This window comes from Protomyctophum parallelum (genome assembly GCF_964188405.1).
Source record: "Protomyctophum parallelum genome assembly, chromosome: 1".
Classification (NCBI taxonomy): domain Eukaryota; kingdom Metazoa; phylum Chordata; class Actinopteri; order Myctophiformes; family Myctophidae; genus Protomyctophum; species Protomyctophum parallelum.
In genome coordinates, this window is record NC_139697.1 from 2,295,790 (window position 1) to 2,319,423 (window position 23,634).

Genomic DNA, 23,634 nt, shown 5'->3' on the forward strand with positions numbered 1-23,634 from the left:
AATCAACCTGCAGACGGACATCTGAAATGAGAAGAACATTTATGTTTAAAACATTCAGGTTAATTTATAACTTTACATCTTTTACAGCACACATTACTAATGAATTACCCCCAGATAATATGCTTTTTGATAAGAAACATAGAAACACAAGATCAGCTGTTTTTATCCAGAGTTGATAATTGTTTAGCTTCATTATTTGCACTTAGATCTAATTGATACAGATACATTTAACATTTAGTCTGACTATGAATTTTCAATGAGTTCACATTCTTACTTTGCCCACTTGTGGTTTGACTGGGTGTCTTCAGTCCAGGTGTGGACTCTGCTCTGTGGTACAGACTTCTAGAATCATAGAAATACTGTTATCACATTATCACACGCATAGCATGTGTTCAGAAATATGTATTCTTATGTCCCACACGTATAAGAGAGCAACATCATTAGGTTTACCCTCACAACATAGAATTAAATAACTTCTATCAATTAAATAATATATATATTATGTAACATAGTTTGTTTCATAGACGGGACATCAAGCAGTCAGTCTGTATAGTTTCACCTCTGAACTCCACATTGTAAAATTGTACAACTTAATTCACAACTGATCATAGTAACTTATAATCTATAGTTAAGAATGGACAGGGAGGATACACCTTTATGAAATGTTGTCTGTCGCTTTAGTAATTAGCATGTACTGTATGTATGTATGTATATGTACTGTACTCAGTATGATATTATGAGGTCGTAGCATAGTGTTGTGTTTATTGTACAGGAGGATTCACATACTTGTGTGGAGGTCCAGGTTCATTACTGAAGTTAATGGGTTCTCCTTTAGACCGGTCACTCTTCACAGACAGAAGGCTGGGTGTTGGAGACTCTGCTCTGTGGTACAGACTATGGAATAACATTAATGTTCTTATAATTATCATGTTACTTCAATTTAATAAATAGTTGCTATTGTTTAATAAGTCCCATTTTACATGGATCATTCTACATTACAGTTCTCAGTCACCACAACTGGTTGCTGTCAGTTTAATTAATCTGGATTGTTACTGTCCGAGTGTCTGTTATGCTTTATATTGTACAGGAGGATAGTTACTGTCCGAGTGTCTGTTATGCTTTATATTGTACAGGAGGATAGTTACTGTCCGAGTGTCTGTTATGCTTTATATCGTACAGGAGGATAGTTATTGTCCGAGTGTCTGTTATGCTTTATATTGTACAGGAGGATTGTTACTGTTCGAGTGTCTGTTATGCTTTATATTGTACAGGAGGATTGTTACTGTCCGAGTGTCCGTTATGCTTTATATCGTACAGGAGGATAGTTACTGTCCGAGTGTCTGTTATGCTTTATATCGTACAGGAGGATAGTTATTGTCCGAGTGTCTGTTATGCTTTATATTGTACAGGAGGATTGTTACTGTCCGAGTTTCAGTTATGCTTTATATTGTACAGGAGGATTGTTACTGTCCGAGTGTCTGTTATGCTTTATATTGTACAGGAGGATTGTTACTGTCCGAGTGTCTGTTATGCTTTATATTGTACAGGAGGATTGTTACTGTCAGAGTGTCTGTTATGCTTTATATTGTACAGGAGGATAGTTACTGTCCGAGTGTCTGTTATGCTTTATATTGTACAGGAGGATTGTTACTGTCCGAGTGTCTATTATGCTTTATATTGTACAGGAGGATTGACATACTGTGTATCTGGAGGTCCAGGTTCATTACTGAAGTTAGGAGGTTTTCCTCTAGACGTGTCACTCTTCACAGACAGAAGGCTGGGAGTTGGAGACTCTGCTCTGTGGTACAGACTTCTAGAATCACAGAAATACTGTTATCACATTATCACACGCATAGCATGTGTTCAGAAATATGTATTCTTATGTCCCACACGTATAAGAGAGCAACATCATTAGGTTTACCCTCACAACATACAATTAAATAACTTCTATCAATTAAATAATAGATATATTATGTAACATAGTTTGTTTCATAGACGGGACATCAAGCAGTCAGTCTGTATAGTTTCACCTCTGAACTCCACATTGTAAAATTGTACAACTTAATTCACAACTGATCATAGTAACTTATAATCTATAGTTAGGAATGGACAGGGAGGATACACCTTTATGAAATGTTGTCTGTTGCTTTAGTAATTAGCATGTACTGTATGTATGTATATGTACTGTACTCAGTATGATATTATGAGGTCGTAGCATAGTGTTGTGTTTATTGTACAGGAGGATTCACATACTTGTGTGGAGGTCCAGGTTCATTACTGAAGTTAATGGGTTCTCCTTTAGACCGGTCACTCTTCACAGACAGAAGGCTGGGTGTTGGAGACTCTGCTCTGTGGTACAGACTATGGAATAACATTAATGTTTTTATAATTATCATGTTACTTCAATTTAATAAATAGTTGCTATTGTTTAATAAGTCCCATTTTACATGGATCTACATTACAGTTCTCAGTCACCACAACTGGTTGCTGTCAGTTTAATTAATCTGGATTGTTACTGTCAGAGTGTCTGTTATGCTTTATATTGTACAGGAGGATTGTTACTGTCCGAGTGTCTGTTATGCTTTATATTGTACAGGAGGATAGTTACTGTCAGAGTGTCTGTTATGCTTTATATTGTACAGGAGGATAGTTACTGTCAGCGTGTCTGTTATGCTTTATATTGTACAGGAGGATAGTTACTGTCCGAGTGTCTGTTATGCTTTATATTGTACAGGAGGATAGTTACTGTCCGAGTGTCTGTTATGCTTTATATTGTACAGGAGGATTGTTACTGTCCGAGTGTCTGTTATGCTTTATATTGTACAGGAGGATAGTTACTGTCCGAGTGTCTGTTATGCTTTATATCGTACAGGAGGATAGTTATTGTCCGAGTGTCTGTTATGCTTTATATTGTACAGGAGGATTGTTACTGTTCGAGTGTCTGTTATGCTTTATATTGTACAGGAGGATTGTTACTGTCCGAGTATCCGTTATGCTTTATATCGTACAGGAGGATAGTTACTGTCCGAGTGTCTGTTATGCTTTATATCGTACAGGAGGATAGTTATTGTCCGAGTGTCTGTTATGCTTTATATTGTACAGGAGGATTGTTACTGTCCGAGTGTCTGTTATGCTTTATATTGTACAGGAGGATTGTTACTGTCCGAGTGTCTGTTATGCTTTATATTGTACAGGAGGATTGTTACTGTCCGAGTGTCTGTTATGCTTTATATTGTACAGGAGGATAGTTACTGTCCGAGTGTCTGTTATGCTTTATATTGTACAGGAGGATAGTTACTGTCAGAGTGTCTGTTATGCTTTATATTGTACAGGAGGATAGTTACTGTCCGAGTGTCTGTTATGCTTTATATTGTACAGGAGGATAGTTACTGTCAGAGTGTCTGTTATGCTTTATATTGTACAGGAGGATTGTTACTGTCAGAGTTTCCGTTATGCTTTATATTGTACAGGAGGATTGTTACTGTCCGAGTGTCCGTTGTGCTTTATATTGAACAGGAGGATTGTTACTGTCAGAGTGTCTGTTATGCTTTATATTGAACAGGAGGATTGTTACTGTCAGAGTGTCTGTTATGCTTTATATTGTACAGGAGGATTGACATACTGTGTATCTGGAGGTCCAGGTTCATTACTGAAGTTAGGAGGTTTTCCTCTAGACGTGTCACTCTTCATAGACAGAAGGCTGGGAGTTGGAGACTCTGCTCTGTGGTACAGACGTCTGGAATCACAGAAATACTGTTATCACATTATCACACGCATAGCATGTGTTCAGAAATATGTATTCTTATGTCCCACACGTATAAGAGAGCAACATCATTAGGTTTACCCTCACAACATACAATTCAATAACTTCTATCAATTAAATAATAGATATATTATGTAACATAGTTTGTTTCATAGACGGGACATCAAGCAGTCAGTCTGTATAGTTTCACCTCTGAACTCCACATTGTAAAATTGTACAACTTAATTCACAACTGATCATAGTAACTTATAATCTATAGTTAGGAATGGACAGGGAGGATACACCTTTATGAAATGTTGTCTGTTGCTTTAGTAATTAGCATGTACTGTATGTATGTATATGTACTGTACTCAGTATGATATTATGAGGTCGTAGCATAGTGTTGTGTTTATTGTACAGGAGGATTCACGTACTTGTGTGGAGGTCCAGGTTCATTACTGAAGTTAAAGGGTTCTCCCATAGACGTGTCACTCTTCACAGACAGAAGGCTGGGTGTTGGAGACTCTGCTCTGTGGTACAGACTATGGAATAACATTAATGTTTTTATAATTATCATGTTACTTCAATTTAATACATAGTTGCTATTGTTTAATAAGTCCCATTTTACATGGATCATTCTACATTACAGTTCTCAGTCACCACAACTGGTTGCTGTCAGTTTAATTAATCTGGATTGTTACTGTCCGAGTGTCTGTTATGCTTTATAGGAGGATAGTTACTGTCAGAGTGTCTGTCATGCTTTATATTGTACAGGAGGATTGTTACTGTCCGAGTGTCTGTTATGCTTTATATTGTACAGGAGGATTGTTACTGTCAGAGTGTCCGTTATGCTTTATATTGTACAGGAGGGTTGACATACGGTGTATCTGGAGGTCCAGGTTCATTACTGAAGTTAGGAGGTTTTCCTCTAGACGTGTCACTCTTCACAGACAGAAGGCTGGGAGTTGGAGACTCTGCTCTGCGGTACAGACTTCTAGAATCATAGAAAATGTTTGTGTGATTATCATGTGGACTCAATTCATTGTATATTTGTTTATTGTTAGTCCCCATTTTTCATCTTAAAGTTCTCAGTCGCCAAAACTGATTTCAGTTATTTCAAGTTCAAGTTCAAGTTTATTGGTAATTTAAGTACACACACCTTATACAATGTATTCAGGGTTTTCTACTGAAAGTAGCTGATCTACAAGCTCAACAACACGTCACTGTGCAATGTATTGTGAGCCTATAGATCAGCTATTTTCAGTTATTTAAAGGGACACTTCACCCTTTTTGCAAAATAATATATGTTAATGACGTTTAGAAGCTTTAGAACACTTTCCTGGGGGTCTTTATGTGTGTAATATGTGGTTTTAGATATTTTAGATTGTAGCAGTGAGCACAGTGTCTCTGATGTCATGGACACTGGTCTCACTACCTTCCTGGACTACAATTCCCATAATTATTTGGTGCACTGCTCCTCCTTGTGGATAGGGGGATGGCTGTCCTACTGAGACATGTAGTCCAGGAAGGAAGGTGAGCCCAGTGTCCATGACATCAGAGACACTGTGCTCACTGCTACAATCTATAATATCTAAAACCACATATTACACACATAAAGACCCCCAGGAAAGTGTTCTAAAGCTTCTAAACGTCATTAACATATATCTTTTTACAAAAAGGGTGAAGTGTCCCTTTAAACAGTATTAGATTGTGTTTAATTTCAGTTGTTTTCCACTTGTTTGCAATGTTTCAACTTTCATGTACTTTATTCTTTTCCACCAATCTGCTGACTATATGCCACAAGAAGCCAGTGAGATACATGTGTTGCCATGGCAACAGGCAGTGATTGGGAAGCCCCGCCCACAGCTCACCTGGCTGACCAATCACAATGTTTGGGCCACCTGGGGAGTTTGACTCTGTCAGTCCAGAGTGGAGCTGAACAGACAGACAGACAGACAGACAGACAGACAGACAGACAGACAGACAGACAGGCTACTGGGGGTGAACAGAGAGACAGACAGACAGGCTACTGGGGGGTGAACAGACAGACAGACAGACAGGCTACTGGGGGTGAACAGAGAGACAGACAGACAGGCTACTGGGGGGTGAACAGAGAGACAGACAGGCTACTGGGGGTGAACAGAGAGACAGACAGGCTACTGGGGGGTGAACAGAGAGACAGACAGGCTACTCGGGGGTGAACAGAGAGACAGACAGACAGGCTACTGGGGGTGAACAGAGAGACAGGCTACTGGGGGGTGAACATAGAGACAGACAGGCTACTGGGGGTGAACAGAGAGACAGACAGGCTACTGGGGGGTGAACAGAGAGACAGACAGACAGGCTACTGGGGGTGAACAGAGAGACAGACAGGCTACTGGGGGGTGAACAGAGAGACAGACAGACAGGCTACTGGGGGGTGAACAGAGAGACAGACAGGCTACTGGGGGTGAACAGAGAGACAGACAGGCTACTCGGGGTGAACAGAGAGACAGACACTACTGGGGGGTGAACAGAGAGACAGACAGGCTACTGGGGGTGAACAGAGAGACAGACAGACAGGCTACTGGGGGGTGAACAGAGAGACAGACAGACAGGCTACTGGGGGGTGAACAGACAGACAGACAGGCTACTGGGGGTGAACAGAGAGACAGACAGACAGGCTACTGGGGGGTGAACAGACAGACAGACAGACAGGCTACTGGGGGTGAACAGAGAGACAGGCTACTGGGGGGTGAACATAGAGACAGACAGGCTACTGGGGGGTGAACAGAGAGACAGACAGGCTACTGGGGGTGAACAGAGAGACAGACAGGCTACTGGGGGGTGAACAGAGAGACAGACAGACAGGCTACTGGGGGGTGAACAGAGAGACAGACAGACAGGCTACTGGGGGTGAACAGACAGACAGACAGGCTACTGGGGGGTGAACAGAGAGACAGACAGGCTACTGGGGGTGAACAGAGAGACAGACAGGCTACTGGGGGGTGAACAGAGAGACAGACAGACAGGCTACTGGGGGGTGAACAGACAGACAGACAGGCTACTGGGGGTGAACAGAGAGACAGACAGGCTACTGGGGGGTGAACAGAGAGACAGACAGGCTACTGGGGGGTGAACAGAGAGACAGACAGACAGGCTACTGGGGGGTGAACAGACAGACAGACAGGCTACTGGGGGTGAACAGAGAGACAGACAGACAGGCTACTGGGGGGTGAACAGAGAGACAGACAGGCTACTGGGGGGTGAACAGAGAGACAGACAGACAGGCTACTGGGGGGTGAACAGAGAGACAGACAGACAGGCTACTGGGGGGTGAACAGAGAGACAGACAGACAGGCTACTGGGGGGTGAACAGAGAGACAGACAGACAGACAGGCTACTGGGGGTGAACAGAGAGACAGACAGACAGGCTACTGGGGGTGAACAGAGAGACAGACAGACAGGCTACTGGGGGGTGAACATAGAGACAGACAGGCTACTGGGGGGTGAACAGAGAGACAGACAGGCTACTCGGGGGGGAACAGAGAGACAGACAGGCTACTGGGGGTGAACAGAGAGACAGGCTACTGGGGGGTGAACATATAGACAGACAGACTACTCGGGGGGGAACAGAGAGACAGACAGGCTACTGGGGGTGAACAGAGAGACAGGCTACTGGGGGGTGAACAGAGAGACAGACAGGCTACTGGGGGGTGAACATAGAGACAGACAGGCTACTGGGGGGTGAACAGAGAGACAGACAGGCTACTGGGGGTGAACAGAGAGACAGACAGGCTACTGGGGGTGAACAGAGAGACAGACAGGCTACTGGGGGGTGAACAGAGAGACAGACAGGCTACTGGGGGTGAACAGAGAGACAGACAGGCTACTGGGGGGTGAACAGAGAGACAGACAGGCTACTCGGGGGGGAACAGAGAGACAGACAGGCTACTGGGGGGTGAACAGAGAGACAGACAGGCTACTGGGGGGTGAACATAGAGACAGACAGGCTACTGGGGGGTGAACAGAGAGACAGACAGGCTACTGGGGGTGAACAGAGAGACAGACAGGCTACTGGGGGTGAACAGAGAGACAGACAGGCTACTGGGGGGTGAACAGAGAGACAGACAGGCTACTGGGGGTGAACAGAGAGACAGACAGGCTACTGGGGGGTGAACAGAGAGACAGACAGGCTACTGGGGGTGAACAGAGAGACAGACAGACAGGCTACTGGGGGGTGAACAGAGAGACAGACAGGCTACTGGGGGTGAACAGACAGACAGACAGGCTACTGGGGGTGAACAGAGAGACAGACAGGCTACTGGGGGTGAACAGACAGACAGACAGGCTACTGGGGGGTGAACAGACAGACAGACAGGCTACTGGGGGGTGAACAGAGAGACAGACAGGCTACTGGGGGTGAACAGAGAGACAGACAGGCTACTGGGGGGTGAACAGAGAGACAGACAGGCTACTCGGGGGTGAACAGAGAGACAGACAGGCTACTCGGGGGTGAACAGAGAGACAGACAGGCTACTGGAGAAGCAAGAGGAATATTTCCCTAATCTTGCCATATTTCCTTTCTGGAGTAGTTTCCTGAATAGTGGATTCTTAGATTTAGTGACCTTCTTTCCATGTTGGATTATTTCCCTGGATATTGGATGTTGGACCAGACGTTACGAAGGAGTTTAAGGGTGTCCAGAGGAGACTGGCCACACTCTACAGACTGGTTTGGATTTGCTTTCTTGTTGGACACATGAGTTTAGTTTTGGACAGTGCTAGGACACTTGGACTTTACCTTTTTGAACTAGGTTCAAATATTTAATCTTGTGTTTATTGTACAGGAGGATTGACATACTGTGTATCTGGAGGTCCAGGTTCATTATATTGTAAATTGTACAGGAGAATTGACATACTGTGTATCTGGAGGTCCAGGTTCATTATATTGTAAATTGTACAGGAGGATTGACATACTGTGTATCTGGAGGTCCAGGTTCATTATATTGTAAATTGTACAGGAGAATTGACATACTGTGTATCTGGAGGTCCAGGTTCATTACTGAAGTTAGGAGGTTTTCCTCTAGACGTGTCACTCTTCACAGACAGAAGGCTGGGAGTTGGAGACTCTGCTCTGTGGTACAGACTTCTGGAATCATAGAGATGTTTCTATAATTATCATGTGAATGAAGAAGTCAATGTATTCAATGTGTTCAGTTGTTTTGGGAGGTCTGAAGTTTAGTTTTTAGTGACATTGAGATGTTGGAGAACCAAGAGGTGGAAGCGTGGTCAAAGTGGCATTGAATGAATGAGGCTCCAGCAAGAGTCTAGAGAGCACCTTTGTTGACAAAAGAGTAAATTCTGCCCAAAGATATTCCTTGATCATTTTCTTTATCACACATTTCCAAAAGAAAGAAAAGTGTGCTTTTTCACACATTGCACCCATGTTCTACCAGTCACAGACTACTCTTGTTATCATAATCTGTATTTGTCATTCATGTAATTGAACACATCGTAATGCTATTCAGAATGTGTGTAGTAGGCCAATGTAATGTTTTCATATTTGGAAACGTGCGCTGTCACAGAGTTTTCATATTTGGAAACGTGCGCTGTCACAGAGTTTTCATATTTGGAAACGTGCGCTGTCACAGAGTTTTCATATTTGGAAACGTGCGCTGTCACAGAGTTTTCATATTTGGAAACGTGCGCTGTCAGAGTTTTCATATTTGGAAACGTGCGCTGTCACAGAGTTTTCATATTTCATGTGCATTATATTATATGCAGCACAAGTGTGCAAATGCACGTGCATTACTGCACGTGCACTACTGCACGTGCACTCCCCACTTCAGAAAATATCAATGGTCATATGTCATCGATATGTCATCGATATGTCATCGATATGTCATCGATATGTCATTGATATGTCATCGATATGTCATCGATATGTCATCGATATGTCATCGATGACTGAAGTCACAAGCTGGTCACCTGAAAGAGTGCTTTTTCACTAATTGCTTCCAGTCATAGACTACTCTTGTTATGATATTTATGTAATTCACATTGTAATGCTATCCAGAATGTGTGTAGCAGGCCAATGTAATGTTTTCATATTCGGAAAGGTGTGCCATCACAATAATTACACCAGATGATCACACCAGCAAAACTATGTTATTCCCACCCCTAGTTGTATAGTGTAAAACTATGTTATTCCCACCCCTAGTTGTATAGTGTAAAACTGTGTTATTCCCACCCCTAGTTGTATAGTGTAAAACTATGTTATTCCCACCCCTGGTTGTATAGTGTAAAACTATGTTATTCCCATCCTAGTTGTATAGTGTAAAACTATGTTATTCCCATCCTAGTTGTATAGTGTAAAACTATGTTATTCCCATCCTAGTTGTATAGTGTAAAACTATGTTATTCCCATCCTAGTTGTATAGTGTAAAACTATGTTATTCCCATCCTAGTTGTATAGTGTAAAACTATGTTATTCCCATCCTAGTTGTATAGTGTAAAACTATGTTATTCCCATCCCTAGTTGTATAGTGTAAAACTATGTTATTCCCATCCTAGTTGTATAGTGTAAAACTATGTTATTCCCATCCTAGTTGTATAGTGTAAAACTATGTTATTCCCATCCTAGTTGTATAGTGTAAAACTATGTTATTCCCATCCTAGTTGTATAGTGTAAAACTATGTTATTCCCATCCCTAGTTGTATAGTGTAAAACTATGTTATTCCCATCCCTAGTTGTATAGTGTAAAACTATGTTATTCCCATCCTAGTTGTATAGTGTAAAACTATGTTATTCCCATCCCTAGTTGTATAGTGTAAAACTATGTTATTCCCATCCCTAGTTGTATAGTGTAAAACTATATGTTATTCCCATCCTAGTTGTATAGTGTAAAACTATGTTATTCCCATCCTAGTTGTATAGTGTAAAACGGAGGGTTACACTCTCTGTAACCCAGGTTCTCTGAGTGGAGAGACTGGCTCTCCACTACATATTATTCAATATGTACGGGAACTGACCCCACGGGGCAGTGTTCATGGATATCTCTTTAAGACACATCTACTATGGTGGCCCTGCCCAGATGATCAGCGGGCTATTTAAGCCCCATCTGTGCAGAGCCACTTTGATTAATTCTTGATTGACACGAATTTCGGAGCGGCTCTTTCGTGGAGAGCCAGTCTCTCCACTCAGAGAACCTGGGTTACAGAGAGTGTAACCCTCCGTTCTCTATCGTGTTCGAGACTGGCTCTCCACTACATATTATTCAATATGTACGGGAACTCTCTAAGACACACCGCGAGGAAATAAGCAGACCAGCTGCCCCCGCGGCAGCCCGAGGCAGTTTACCTGAATTCCATCAGGGCCTATAAGTTGTGAGCGCCATGAGTCTGACCGTGGCTATCCTTGCCACAGGCGCTTGCCAAAATGCTCCAAAACTTCAGTATTCATACCAGTAAGTAATACTCGTGGCCTAGGCGCAAGACGCCACCTAGGCTCAGCTGGCCCAGCACGATGCTAGGCCAGTGACCACCGGGGTGAAGGGCTGCTCAAGCCAGCCCGTCAGATGCCCGGCCAACCTGACCGGTCAAGGTGCCGGTGACCCTACCGCTGAGTAGCACGCAGGAGCGACTCCCACAGGGGGAGCGGATGCCACCACGTTCCATCGGTAGGACAGGGTGAATGTACTGTAGACAGAGTCGACCATGTCACTGCTGTGTAGATCTCTGTCAGAGATACACCATTCTACAGCAACCAGGGGGCTGTCGTCTCATGGGCAGAGTGTGCCTGCCTTCCAGGCGACACTGGCACTCCTGCCTGCTTGTCCCTGTTGGATCACCCCTGTGATCCGGTGGGACAGTCCAGCCTTCGACCATGGTCTACCCGAGCACCCCTGCTAAAACACACAAAGCGCTGGTCCGTCAAGTTGTGGGCCTACGTGTGGCCCTGACATACAGCTCCAACGCTCTAGCGGGGCAGAGTGGGTGACCGGCTCTGTCTGCACACTTCATCCGTCTGCATGTAGAGAGGACAGAGCTCAATCACCTGATTGAGATGTGTCCCTGAGAGAACCTTGGGGAGAAGGTTGGGTCGAGGTGTAAAACTACTCCATCACCCGGCCGAGCGTGTCATGGGTTGACAGCACTCGCAACTCCCACATTTCTCCTTGCAGACGTGACTATATAATACTGCTGTCTTGAGTGACAGCATGTCAGGCTCACTGACTAAACGATTTTAAGGGGGCTCATCATAGAGCCTCCAGGGCTAACGGCCTGGCCCCCAAACAGGACTGGTGGGGCCCTAACCTGAGCTCCTCTGAGCACCAGGGTGCCATTCGGGAAATGTAACCAGGTTACTGCAGTCTGCAGTTACTGCCGTCGGACAGTAGGCCAACAGACTGTTGAAGCCGTGTCCTGATGCGGAGCCCAGCCCACTCAGTGAGGAGGGTGCTGGCTGTCACATGGATACCACACTGGTATAACCTGCTAAATGCGGACGGCATCGACACAGAGTCCGTCACACAGATCTCAGATAGAGGGACATCTCGTCATCAGTGCATGGGTCACAAGGCCCTGCACGGATTGTGCCCACATCCCTGCCAACCTATATGCCTGCTAGATTGTTTCACAACCCAAAGAGGGAGCCCAGTCTTGGAGACCATCTGCTTAAGACAGTTTGGCCCATTAGAGGCCCTGACAGGGCCTAACAGTGACTGCAATCCTGCTTCACCACCCTGCTTAGGAGGGTGGGAAGGGTGCCACTCAACGGGCTGACTGGCTCGTATCAGGCCGTATGGTATAGAATGCAGGGATTGGTGCCAGCACCACCTAAACCTTGCCATGTAGGAATCAAGTGGCAGCCTCCTTCGTGCACTAATAGGGACATTCTTGTGGCTGACACTGCTAACAACAAGAATGCTGTCCTGCGAGAAGCCACCCAAGTGTCCACGCTTAATTGGCTCATGCCGCAAGGCAGACAGTACCACCTCCCGTGGGGGGACTGCCGACCTAATGTGAGAGCACCCTTCAGTAACTGGGTGATCTTCGTGTTGCCCTTGTGTGGGACAGTGGTCCGCCGTGTCACAAGGTCACCGGCATAGCCCATTACCCCCGGACGAGGAGGGAGCTCACTCCGTGGCTCCGATAACCGGTTTCCCCCACACATAATTACACCCAGGCGCTTAACGGCCATGCCGTAATGCACCCTCCTGGTGATTCTGCTCCCCCCTGACAGTCTCGTCACCCTCTGCTGTGTGAACCGACGTAACTATACACGTTTACATACATGTAAACTGACATTGTCAGCAATACGCCCGCATAGTGCCTGACCGTAAAGGACAGATAATGCACTGGCCGCATGTTCAGGGGAGCCGGGGGGACACCGTGGCCGCCCTCAGCCCTAAGGGGCGGAGGCACCAGCTGGCTCAACTGCCAAGAGACGCCAGCCAGCAAACTAGTGTTGTGGGATCCAGCACACGGGCACCGGTCACGAGGACGTCCCACGCTAACATACGTGGATGTACTCAAGGACGACGCAGGAGCGCACAGTACCGACAAACTGGCCAGATGTATGGAGAACCAGGATGACTGGAAACGATGATGGAGGGCTCGTCTGAGGACGACCTCGAGAGGGATGCAACCCACCTAAGGCATGGTGGAACCTACTCAGGGGTCCACCTGAATTGACTGCCACTGTCTCGAGAGACAGCAGGTGGGGGCTGGGTTCCCTGGACTGTCAGGACTGAGGAGTGGGCTCAGTGTGTTGAGCACATCGATCTAGCCATACCCCGCCGGTTGGCCTCCAATCTGACCCGTAGGCCCCTGGAGCTGACAAACCTAACTGGGGTTGCGCAGCCTGATGAGCCGTTGAGGCAAGTTGCTCATGATGGAGCATTCCTGCCATCACCTCCTGCATCTGGTCATCTGCACAAGCCTTCTTAGCTTGTTGGAGCAATGCACTGACCTCCTGGCCTAACCAGGCCAATGGCTAACAAGGCAGCTTCATTGGACGAGCTCGGCCCTCCTGCTGCAGCTCGGACTGTGGCAGCCGATGGCGCCACACCAGAATAGTCTTGCCCGCTGCTACTGCCTGGGAAGCTTGAAGCCAGTTGCTGTAGCTCCTCAATAAGGTCAGGCCCTTATGGTCACCGAAGTGCCGTGTAAGCAGGTGCCGGTGGCATTGACAAAATCGCCCTGTGTTGGCTAGCTGTGCCTAGATAGCCATGACTTTGTGACTTCTCTGGGTGAGAAGAGCTTTCTCTGTGGTTTCAGACCGGTAACCGGATTATACGCCGCAGAGTCACACCTAGGTGCGTGACCGGCTCCGCCGTGACACACTGTATACTGTATCGTGTGCTCTGCCTGACAGCCACAGCACACTCTGCTGTGAGCTGAGCCCGGCTCCACCGTGAAACTGCACCACGGACGCATGAGCTGACCCCGTCAGCAATACGCCCTATAGTGTGCCAATGGCTGAGATTAAGGCATACTTCCTGGCAGAACCAGCATGTCATGTCTGTGTTACCAAACATCGGACAGACACAGCACGTCCTGTCTGTGACAGAACTACACCACGGACGCATGAGCTGACCCCGTCAGCAATACGCCTTATAGTGTGCCAATGGCTGAGATTCAGGCATACTTCCTGGCAGACCCAGCACGTGTTGTCTGTGTCACTGGGGAACCAGATCCACAGACAGAACTACACCACGGTCGCGTAAGCAGGCGCCCCGCCAGCAATACGACAGTATAGTGCGCTATAATGCCTGCAAAATTTGCCTTCAACCAAACATCGGACAGACACAGCATGTCCTGTCCGTGACAGACCTACACCACTGTCGCGTTAGCTGACGCCTCGCCAGAAATACGACAGTATAGCGCGCTATGATGACTGCCCAACATAAAGGGAAACATTCGACTGACCCAGCACGTTCTGTTTGTGTCACTGAACCCAGATCCACAATACCGAACCACATCACAGGCGTGTAAGCTGGCGCAACACCAACAATACATGTATTCATGTACTTTTTGTATGTCTATTTTATATGGACCCCAGGAAGATTAGCTGTCGCCTCGGCCTCAGCTAATGGGGATCCATTCAATAAACAATAAACCATACCCTGTATAGTGTGCTCTAATGGCCGTCTGACCCCAAGGAATTTTGTTAGTCTCACCTACAAACGAGACAACAGCTAACCCGAGAGGGCGAGTCAACGCTCGCTCCCTAAACTGCACACTGTAGTGCATTAATAGGCTGCTGACACTCGTAAGTAGTCTCACAGAAAACTTTCATTAAATCCTTCTTTACAGACCTGTCCATACCAGGCAGGGCAGGAAAGAGGTGGAGCTATAGCCTGAGCTTAGCTCACCCAGCTCTGCCAACCTTGGACAAGGTTCAAGGTAGTCTTTATTTGTCTCCCTATTGAGAAAGAAATTGTCTTGGAGACAGAGTCACCGCTGTATACAAATAGCATAGACGTTCACATAAAAATTACATTTTTATGGGACATTTTAGTCTGTCAGTGGAAATGACTGGTCTTTTGCCTCTAAAACCAGGCCCCCTCGGCCCCTCCAGCTTCAGCTGGAAGGATGAGACCATTCGTACCGGGGGGCGGGGTCCTCATACCAGGGCCCCCGCAGGACACACACTGGTCATGGCCATCCTCTGTGGGCATGTGAGCTCCACATGCAGCCTGAGAAACCCCTGCTGTTTCCATCTCCTCTTGTCTCTATATAGATATATTATGTATACCTATATTATTTATTATATGTGTACTTATATATACATATGTATACATCTTGTATTGTACACCATATTTTAACTGTTCGGACTGTGCTCAACAGGGAGTGGGCACATAGTAATTGCTTGAACGTGAGGGGTCATAATCTACCCATTTGCAGAATCTCACAATGCTGCATAAACGAATCAAGGCAACATGGTACCCTAGGCATCCCCATGACACGGATTCTCAGTGTGCTCTCTCTTTGTTAGGACAGAGTCCATACCAAATCAATGTCCCCAGTTTGTTTTGTGTCACCAGCAGAGTTATGGACCTCTGGAAGAGGTTGTACCTAAACTGCTCAGCCGCTCTGAGGCGCTCTAGCACAAAACAATCTGACATTGAGCACACTGGAGGCTTCCAAACTTTTGTATATCATTCCAGTAGGCCTACAAGTCCACATGCATAGTGTGTTGTTGTAGCCATTATCATACTTATAAGCATATAAGTATATTAATTAACCAGAACCAATTGTGACAGAATAAGCGATTTAATTGCAGCCTGACACAGTGGGTCATCGGGAGTTTTTGTCTCCTGATCTTTGAGCCACACCGCCCTCTTGTGAACCATGAGGCACAGTGCAGTCTGCCTACCCTATGACGCTCATGTCAACCTGTCAATGAGGAAGTTGCTGGAATTGTTTGTTTACGCTCTCTGCCGTGTGGTCTGGCCGGACCGCGGCAGCAACCGCAACGGTGTACAGCCGCGATGATCAACCAGGAGGTTCACCGACGAGGTCGGTTTCGCTCGGGGTCTCACAGCGCTTATGCCGCCAGGGAGAGACCAAGGATCTACCAACGTAGTTGGCTTCACGCTTGGACCCTTTGGCCGCACCGAGCGCCGACCCAAGGTTTCCCCCAACTAGCAGGTTTCACCGAGGGTTGGACGCGCGGACCGAGCGCCGTCTCCGAGGTTTCCCCCAACTGGCAGGTTTCACCACGGAGCGGTCGCACGGACAAGCTGAGGCTTTCCTCCGCAATACAGAGTCTGCGCTCAGCTTGTTGCTGTTGTTGTTGTTGTTGTGGAGCTACGCGGCGCCCAGAGAGGAGTCGTCAAGACGACCGGCTCTCTTCTTACCTCTGGTAAGTGGACTGTGTGCCACGCAGCTGTATAGTTCTAAATATATATGTATATATATATATATATTGCTTAATAAGTGTCAAAACTGCTGAGATACACGAAACGTCTGCTCTCGTGGAAATCAAAAAATCAAAGTGGCTCTGCACAGATGGGGCTTAAATAGCCCGCTGATCATCTGGGCAGGGCCACCATAGTAGATGTGTCTTAAAGAGATATCCATGAACACTGCCCCGTGGGGTCAGTTCCCGTACATATTGAATAATATGTAGTGGAGAGCCAGTCTCGAACACGATAGAGAACTATGTTATTCCCATCCCTAGTGTAAAACTGTTATCCCACCCCCTTAGATAGCATTTGATACAGACTTATAGCATGTTATGTAGAGTTGTAGACAGCACTATAATTGCATTGTATGTAGTCATAGCATGTCATAGTACATATGTATAGCATCGTAGTATATATGTATAGTTTATATGTATAGTTTCATTATATAAATATTCCACTGTTACTTTAATAGCTTACGCATGTTTCATGATAAATGTTTGTATGTGATGTATTCCCATGCTTTTTTGTTCTTGCTTAATGTAAGTCGCTCTGGATTAAGAGCGTCTGCTAAATGCCTACATTGTAAATTGTTATTCCCATCCCTAGTTGTATAGTGTAAAAGGGTAACATATTTAGTTTCCTCTCACAACATTGCAGCAAAAGGAAAACTGAATAAAATAGCAAAAAACATTATGTTGTGGTTTTACTAGGCATGTAAAAAAAAACCTGTAGTTACAGGGCCTGGCCAAGAGGGGGCACAAGTACACCAGACTAGGACTAGGCAGTCAGTAGTAGCCATAGAGTAAGACAGAGTTACCACAACTCCGTTCACTTCATGGGGCTTCAGTCCAATCTTCTACGTCTAGACTTCTATTGGTGAAGAGCATAGCGAACAGTGACAAAGTCCTGGACCGGGAGTTGGCAGAATGCACTGGACTCAGCTTTAATGATCTTAAATACCTTTATTTTAGATTGATTATTAGTAATAGTACAACATAAACATTACAGAGAGTTTATAGTTGTCACTGTACAATACTTTTACTTTTTTCCAACAGAACTCAGAGATTTCTGCCCCTCAATGTCGTAACTCTGTCTTACTCTATGGCTCTGGTCTAACAGGAAACCACCAGCTTGGAGGAAGTGACTTTATTATGTGGCGATAGAGCTTCCAGTCTGTTTCTCACTTGGGAAATAAACATCAAGCTTAATATTGTACTGTAACCGTCTTTAAGTTACTACATATACAATAGGCCTACACTAACAGGTGATAGTTTAAATGTATAGGTGGCATACTGTTCATCATTCATGACAACAAACACAATATTTTGGACCAAACAAATAATTACAAAGAAGAAAAACAACAAAAAAGTGTTTTTTTTCTACTTTCTAATTCTTTGTTTGGCCCAAAACATTGTGTTTATTGTCATGATTTGTCACGACAAGAGTTGTCTTTGTCCGCGGCGTAAACGTCTTTAAATAAATACTTTCTGAAAAGTCTAGTTTTCCGGGTGTCTCGAGGGGGCGGGACTGCAACGCTTAATAGGAGGATTGACATACTGTGTATCTGGAGGTCCAGGTTCATCACTGAAGTCAGGAGGTTTTCCCATAGACGTGTCACTCTTCATAGACATGTAGCTGGTTGTTGGAGACACTGGTCTGTGGATGAGATGTTTGTCAGCTCCCTCCTCCTCTCTCTCCTCACGGCGTCTCTTCTCTGCTCTGTGGACGAGATGTTTGTCAGCTCCCTCCTCCTCTCTCTCCTCACGGCGTCTCTTCTCTGCTCTGTGGACGAGATGTTTGTCAGCTCCCTCCTCCTCTCTCTCCTCACGGCGACTCATCTCTGCTCTGTGGAGGAGATGTTTGTCAGCTCCCTCCTCTCTCTCTCTCCTCACCAAGACTCATCTCTGGTCTTCAGGAAACCTGTCAAGACACAATACACCAGGAAACAACTGCGTTATTTGATGTGATCCAACAGAACTGCTCCCCCTGCAGAGTCTTATCTGTCATCTACCTCAGTGATTCTCATTTTTCAACCTTTTCAGGCCGTGACTCCCCAAAAACATTAACATGTGAACTGGGGACCACCCAAAACATTCACATGTGAACTGGGGACCACCCAAAACATTCACATGTAATAATAATAATAATAAAACTTTATTTGTATAGCACCTTTCATGACATGAAATGCAGCTCAAAGTGCTTTACAGAACAATGGAGAAAAGAAAAAAAGCAAGGCAACGACATTAAAAAACAAGCAGTACAGTGAGGACATGAATAACAAAAAATAAAAGATCAATTAAAAGCAATGTTGTAGAAGTGGGTCTTGAGCTGAGCTTTAAAAATGTCTACAGAGGCTGCCTGTCGAAGGTACAGTGGGAGCTTGTTCCATGCCGACGGCCCGTAGAAGCAAAAATCTGCTTCCCCGTATTTTTTAGTTGCCATTTTTTTAGGCAAAGCGAGCAGGCCGGCGGTGGAAGACCTTAGGGGGCGGTTTGGGACATATTTAGGCAGGCAGTCATGTAGGTAGGAAGGTGCGAGACCATTGAGAGCTTTATACACAAGTAAAATAATTTTAAAATCAATCCTAAAAACAACCGGAAGCCAGTGCAGTGATGCCAAAACTGGAGTAATATGTTCTCTCATCTTAGTTCTAGTTAAAACTCTGGCTGCTGCATTTTGGACAAGTTGTAATCTGTCAGTTGTTTTCTTAGGCAGTCCAGAAAAAAGTGCATTGCAGTAATCAAGCCGAGGCGTGGATTAGCGTATTTGCATCGTCCAAGGACACATAGGCTCTGATTCGTGCAATATTTCTAAGGTGGAAAAACGCAATCTTGGTAACATGATTCTGCTATTTTTTCTTTTTAAATGACTGACGACTGCCATAGAAACATAGCTTTTTCAGAAAACTGTCAGGATGTAGAAGACATTTGTAGAATCGTCCTCAGGTCAAAATGTTTAATCAATCAAGACAGTTTTTATAGAATAGTTTGTTGATTACTTTTTGATGCAGTAATGCTCTGTCAATTGTTCTTGTATATTGTAAAGGTCTTAAAAGCTCTTCATTTGCCACTTTATTGTCATCTGGGGACCCCTCCAAAAGCATGTGGGGACCCCCTGGGGGTCCCAGCCCACATGTTGAGAACCACACCTTACAGGTGACTCATAACAATCATGGCACACAGCAACATGGAAGAGGAGAGATGATTGGTTAACATTCTTAGCCAAAATCTCGGCCACTCCCTGACTCACACTGGCTCACGCCAGCATGGTGGTGTTACGGTGTAATCGGTGATGGTGGTGTTACCGTGTAATCGGTGATGGTGGTGTTACGGTGTAATCGGTGATGGTGGTGTTACGGTGTAATCGGTGATGGTGGTGTTACGGTGTAATCGGTGATGGTGGTGTTACGGTGTAATCGGTGATGGTGGTGTTACGGTGTAATCGGTGATGGTGGTGTTACGGTGTAATCGGTGACCTGCTGAAATATGTGGCAATGGTGTAGTAAGTAGACACTCGCACAATGTCAGTGTCCGAATGTAAATCGTTGCGGTTTGTTCATTGTCAGAGTTCAACCTATAGCTGGTGTTCTGGCCACGTATTTAAAGACCTCCATGTGTGTTAATGTTGTGTGAAGTCCACAAGATGGTCACATGTTTCAGTAGGTCACCAATTTCACCGTAACACCATAACGCCGTGATGGAGTGTGACTGAACAAGTGGCTGAGATTTGGTGTATTGTAATTTGGTTGGGTAAATCTCCTTTGAATTGATTTGACATCAGTTAGGGCGGATCTTGCTGCCCCACACACACACACACACACACACACACACACACACACACACACACACACAGTGTCGCCTTCTGTCACTGAGGCATGTATCAGTTGTGAGGTGAACACAAAGCTGTCATGTGACAACATTTAACATGTAAACTGGTTGTAACATAACACCACCCCTTCTCTCTGTGTGCGTGTGCGTGTGTGTGTGTGTGTGTGTGTGTGTGTGTGTGTGTGTGTGTGTGTGTGTGTGTGTGTGTGTGTGCGCGCGCGTGTACACAGATACAGGGCAGTTTGTCACTAGGACAGCAACACACCTTGTGTTTAAAAAAAAAAAAAACATTTAGAGAGAGAGGGAGGATGAGGGAGAGAGAGAGGGGAGGAGGAGAGAGAGGGAGGGATTGAGGAGGAGGGGAGGGAGAGAGGAGAGAGAGAGGGAGGTAGGAGGAGGAGAGACAGGGGGGGAGGAGGGGAGAGAGAGGGAGGGAGGAGGGGAGAGAGGAGAGAGAGGGAGGGAGGAGGAGGAGAGAGAGAGAGAGAGAGAGAGAGGGGGGGAGGGAGGAGGAGGGGAGACAGGGAGGGAGGAGGAGGAGGAGAGACAGGGAGGGAGGAGGGGAGAGAGGAGAGAGAGGGAGGGAGGAGGGGAGAGAGGAGAGAGAGGGAGGGAGGAGGAGGAGAGAGAGGGAGGGAGGAGGGGAGAGAGGAGAGAGAGGGAGGGAGGAGGAAGAGAGAGAGAGAGAGAGAGAGAGAGGGGGAGGGAGGAGGAGGGGAGACAGGGAGGGAGGAGGAGGAGAGACAGGGAGGGAGGAGGGGAGAGAGGAGAGACAGGGAGGGAGGAGGGGAGAGAGGAGAGAGAGGGAGGGAGGATGGGAGAGAGGAGAAAGAGGGAGGGAGGAGGAGGAGAGAGAGAGAGGGAGGGGGAGGGAGGAGGAGGAGAGAGGAGAGAGGGAGGGAGGGAGGAGGGGAGAGAGGAGAGAGAGGGAGGGAGGGAGGAGGGGAGAGAGGAGAGAGAGGGAGGGAGGGAGGGAGGGAGGAGGGGAGAGAGGAGAGAGAGGGAGGGAGGGAGGAGGGGAGAGAGGAGAGAGAGGGAGGGAGGGAGGGAGGGAGGAGGGGAGAGAGGAGAGAGAGGGAGGGAGGGAGGAGGAGGAGAGACAGGGAGGGAGGAGGGGAGAGAGGAGAGAGAGGGAGGGAGGAGGAGGAGAGAGAGAGGGGGGGAGGGAAAGAGAGAGAGAGGCTGCTAGAGGGAAGAGGAAGTCAGAATGAGAGCGAGGGGCGAGCTAGGGGTCATTCTTTGAGACACGTCCTGGTTTTGGACCAATAAGCACCTTTTGTTTGAAGCTTCAAAGGGTCAAAGGTCAAACAACCAGCGTTCTGAAATGCTGCCCGAACCCGACCTGACCCGGCGGGGGGGTCATCGGGCCGGGCAGGGCCTAAAATGTATGCAAATGAGTTGGGCCAGTTAGGAATTCTAATGCTGTCTACGTAACGAGCTATAAGTCTGTTTAAAATACTATCTAAGTTGACATAAAGTGCTATCTAAGGGGCTAGGCTATGGCGAGTGCTATGGGCCATGGTGGAGTCTGAAGAGGTGGGTTTTCAGACTACGGCGGAGGATTGGGAGTGAGGCTGCAGTTCTGAAGTTCTGACTGTGAGTTACTTTTAATTACCCTTTAAAGACATAATTACTTTTTACAATCAGGATACAGAGTCTATTTCTTATTGATTCTTTCTGTTCACCAGTGAAGTGTAGGCAGAATAATTAGGAAGCCAAACTTCATTGTTCAACTTTCATGACCGTCTCAATCCCTCTCCCCATTTCCTGTCGGCCTACTGTCTGTCCCTCCATAAAAAATATAAAATAAAGGCGAAAGCCACAAAAAAACAAACAACACAACAAAAGAAAAGAAGAAGTGTATAATACCAGACTATAGACATTAGTTCCAGTAAAGTGATTAAAAACACTTACCCCGATATTAACCTTTAGGCTTTAATCCGACGTGGCAAAATGGAGTCCATGCAGTGTTCAGCTCTCTGTGTTGTCGATCGTTGACGTGTTGTGTCAAAATGGTCGACTGTGTTTTTATTAACGCACATAAAGTAGGAAGTGTCTAGATAGGAAACAGGTTTTTCCAGTTGTGCGGTGTCGCTATAGGCAACCGGCCAGTAGCCCAGACAGCCAGCCGGGAGGAGGCAGAGCGCAGCCAAGAAGAACACCTTACAGAGAACGTACGGCATAAGTTCTGTGTTTATGGTCACACAGAACATTAGAGAAGATTGTTACGGCTCTAGCAGTGATTCTCAACCCGTTCAGGGCCAAGATTTGAGTTAAAAACTTATTTGAGTTTGATTTGAGTTAACTTAAGTTATTAAGTTCTGTGTTTATATATAGTCACACAGAACATTTGACCTCTGTGAAAAAGCCTTATGTCTGGTCATCTGCATGTCAGCATGCTTTTGAATCTTGCAAAGCCCTCCTGTGACGAGTCTGAACTCGTCATTGAACAGAAGTACCCCGCCTATACCTATTGGCTCAAGGCCAAGTGTACTACGCACCTACGCCACCTTCCAGGGAAGGTTGAAGGGGAAGGAAGGGCTACTGCCACACAAAAAACCTGCGCACGTTTTCGGCTTAAAAACTTAAAAAACACAGCTTAAAAACCAGGTTTTTAAGACAGCTGCAGGTGGATGGAAAAGAAGCTCCACTTCCGCGGACGACTGGCGCGACGGGCTGTTATGGTTCCCGTTTTGCATTTGAGTAAATGGTGCGCTGTGACTGGCCAGTCGCTGTGATTGACAGCCTACACCTAAACCTAACCCTAACCTTAACCTCAGTAAAACTATACCTAAACCTAACCCTAACCTTAACCTCAGTAAAACTATACCTAAACCTAACCCTAACCTTAACCTCAGTAAAACTATACCTAAACCTAACCCTAACCTCAGTAAACTATACCTAAACCTATAACCCTAACCTTAACCTCAGTAAAACTATACCTAAACCTAACCCTAACCTCAGTAAACTATACCTAAACCTAACCCTAACCTTAACCTCAGTAAAACTATACCTAAACCTAACCCTAACCTTAACCTCAGTAAAACTATACCTAAACCTAACCCTAACCCTATAACCTCAGTAAAACTATACCTAAACCTAACCCTAACCTTAACCTCAGTAAAACTATACCTAAACCTAACCCTAACCTTAACCTCAGTAAAACTATACC

General features: G+C 45.9%; 1 protein-coding gene across 1 annotated transcript; it reads right to left on the minus strand.

Annotated features, from left to right (window-relative positions):
• Positions 1 to 2: 2 nt before the first annotated feature.
• Positions 3 to 22,465, minus strand: LOC310873470 (uncharacterized protein; the record flags this gene model as incomplete). Its single annotated transcript, XM_083785866.1, has 7 exons — positions 22,377 to 22,465; positions 18,193 to 18,473; positions 8,757 to 8,870; positions 4,623 to 4,736; positions 3,623 to 3,736; positions 1,700 to 1,813; positions 3 to 21 (listed from the first exon to the last, which is right to left on the minus strand). The coding sequence occupies exons 2-7, from the start codon at positions 18,471 to 18,473 to the stop codon at positions 3 to 5; spliced, it is 756 nt and encodes a 251-aa protein (XP_083641992.1). The 5' UTR covers positions 22,377 to 22,465.
• Positions 22,466 to 23,634: the final 1,169 nt, after the last annotated feature.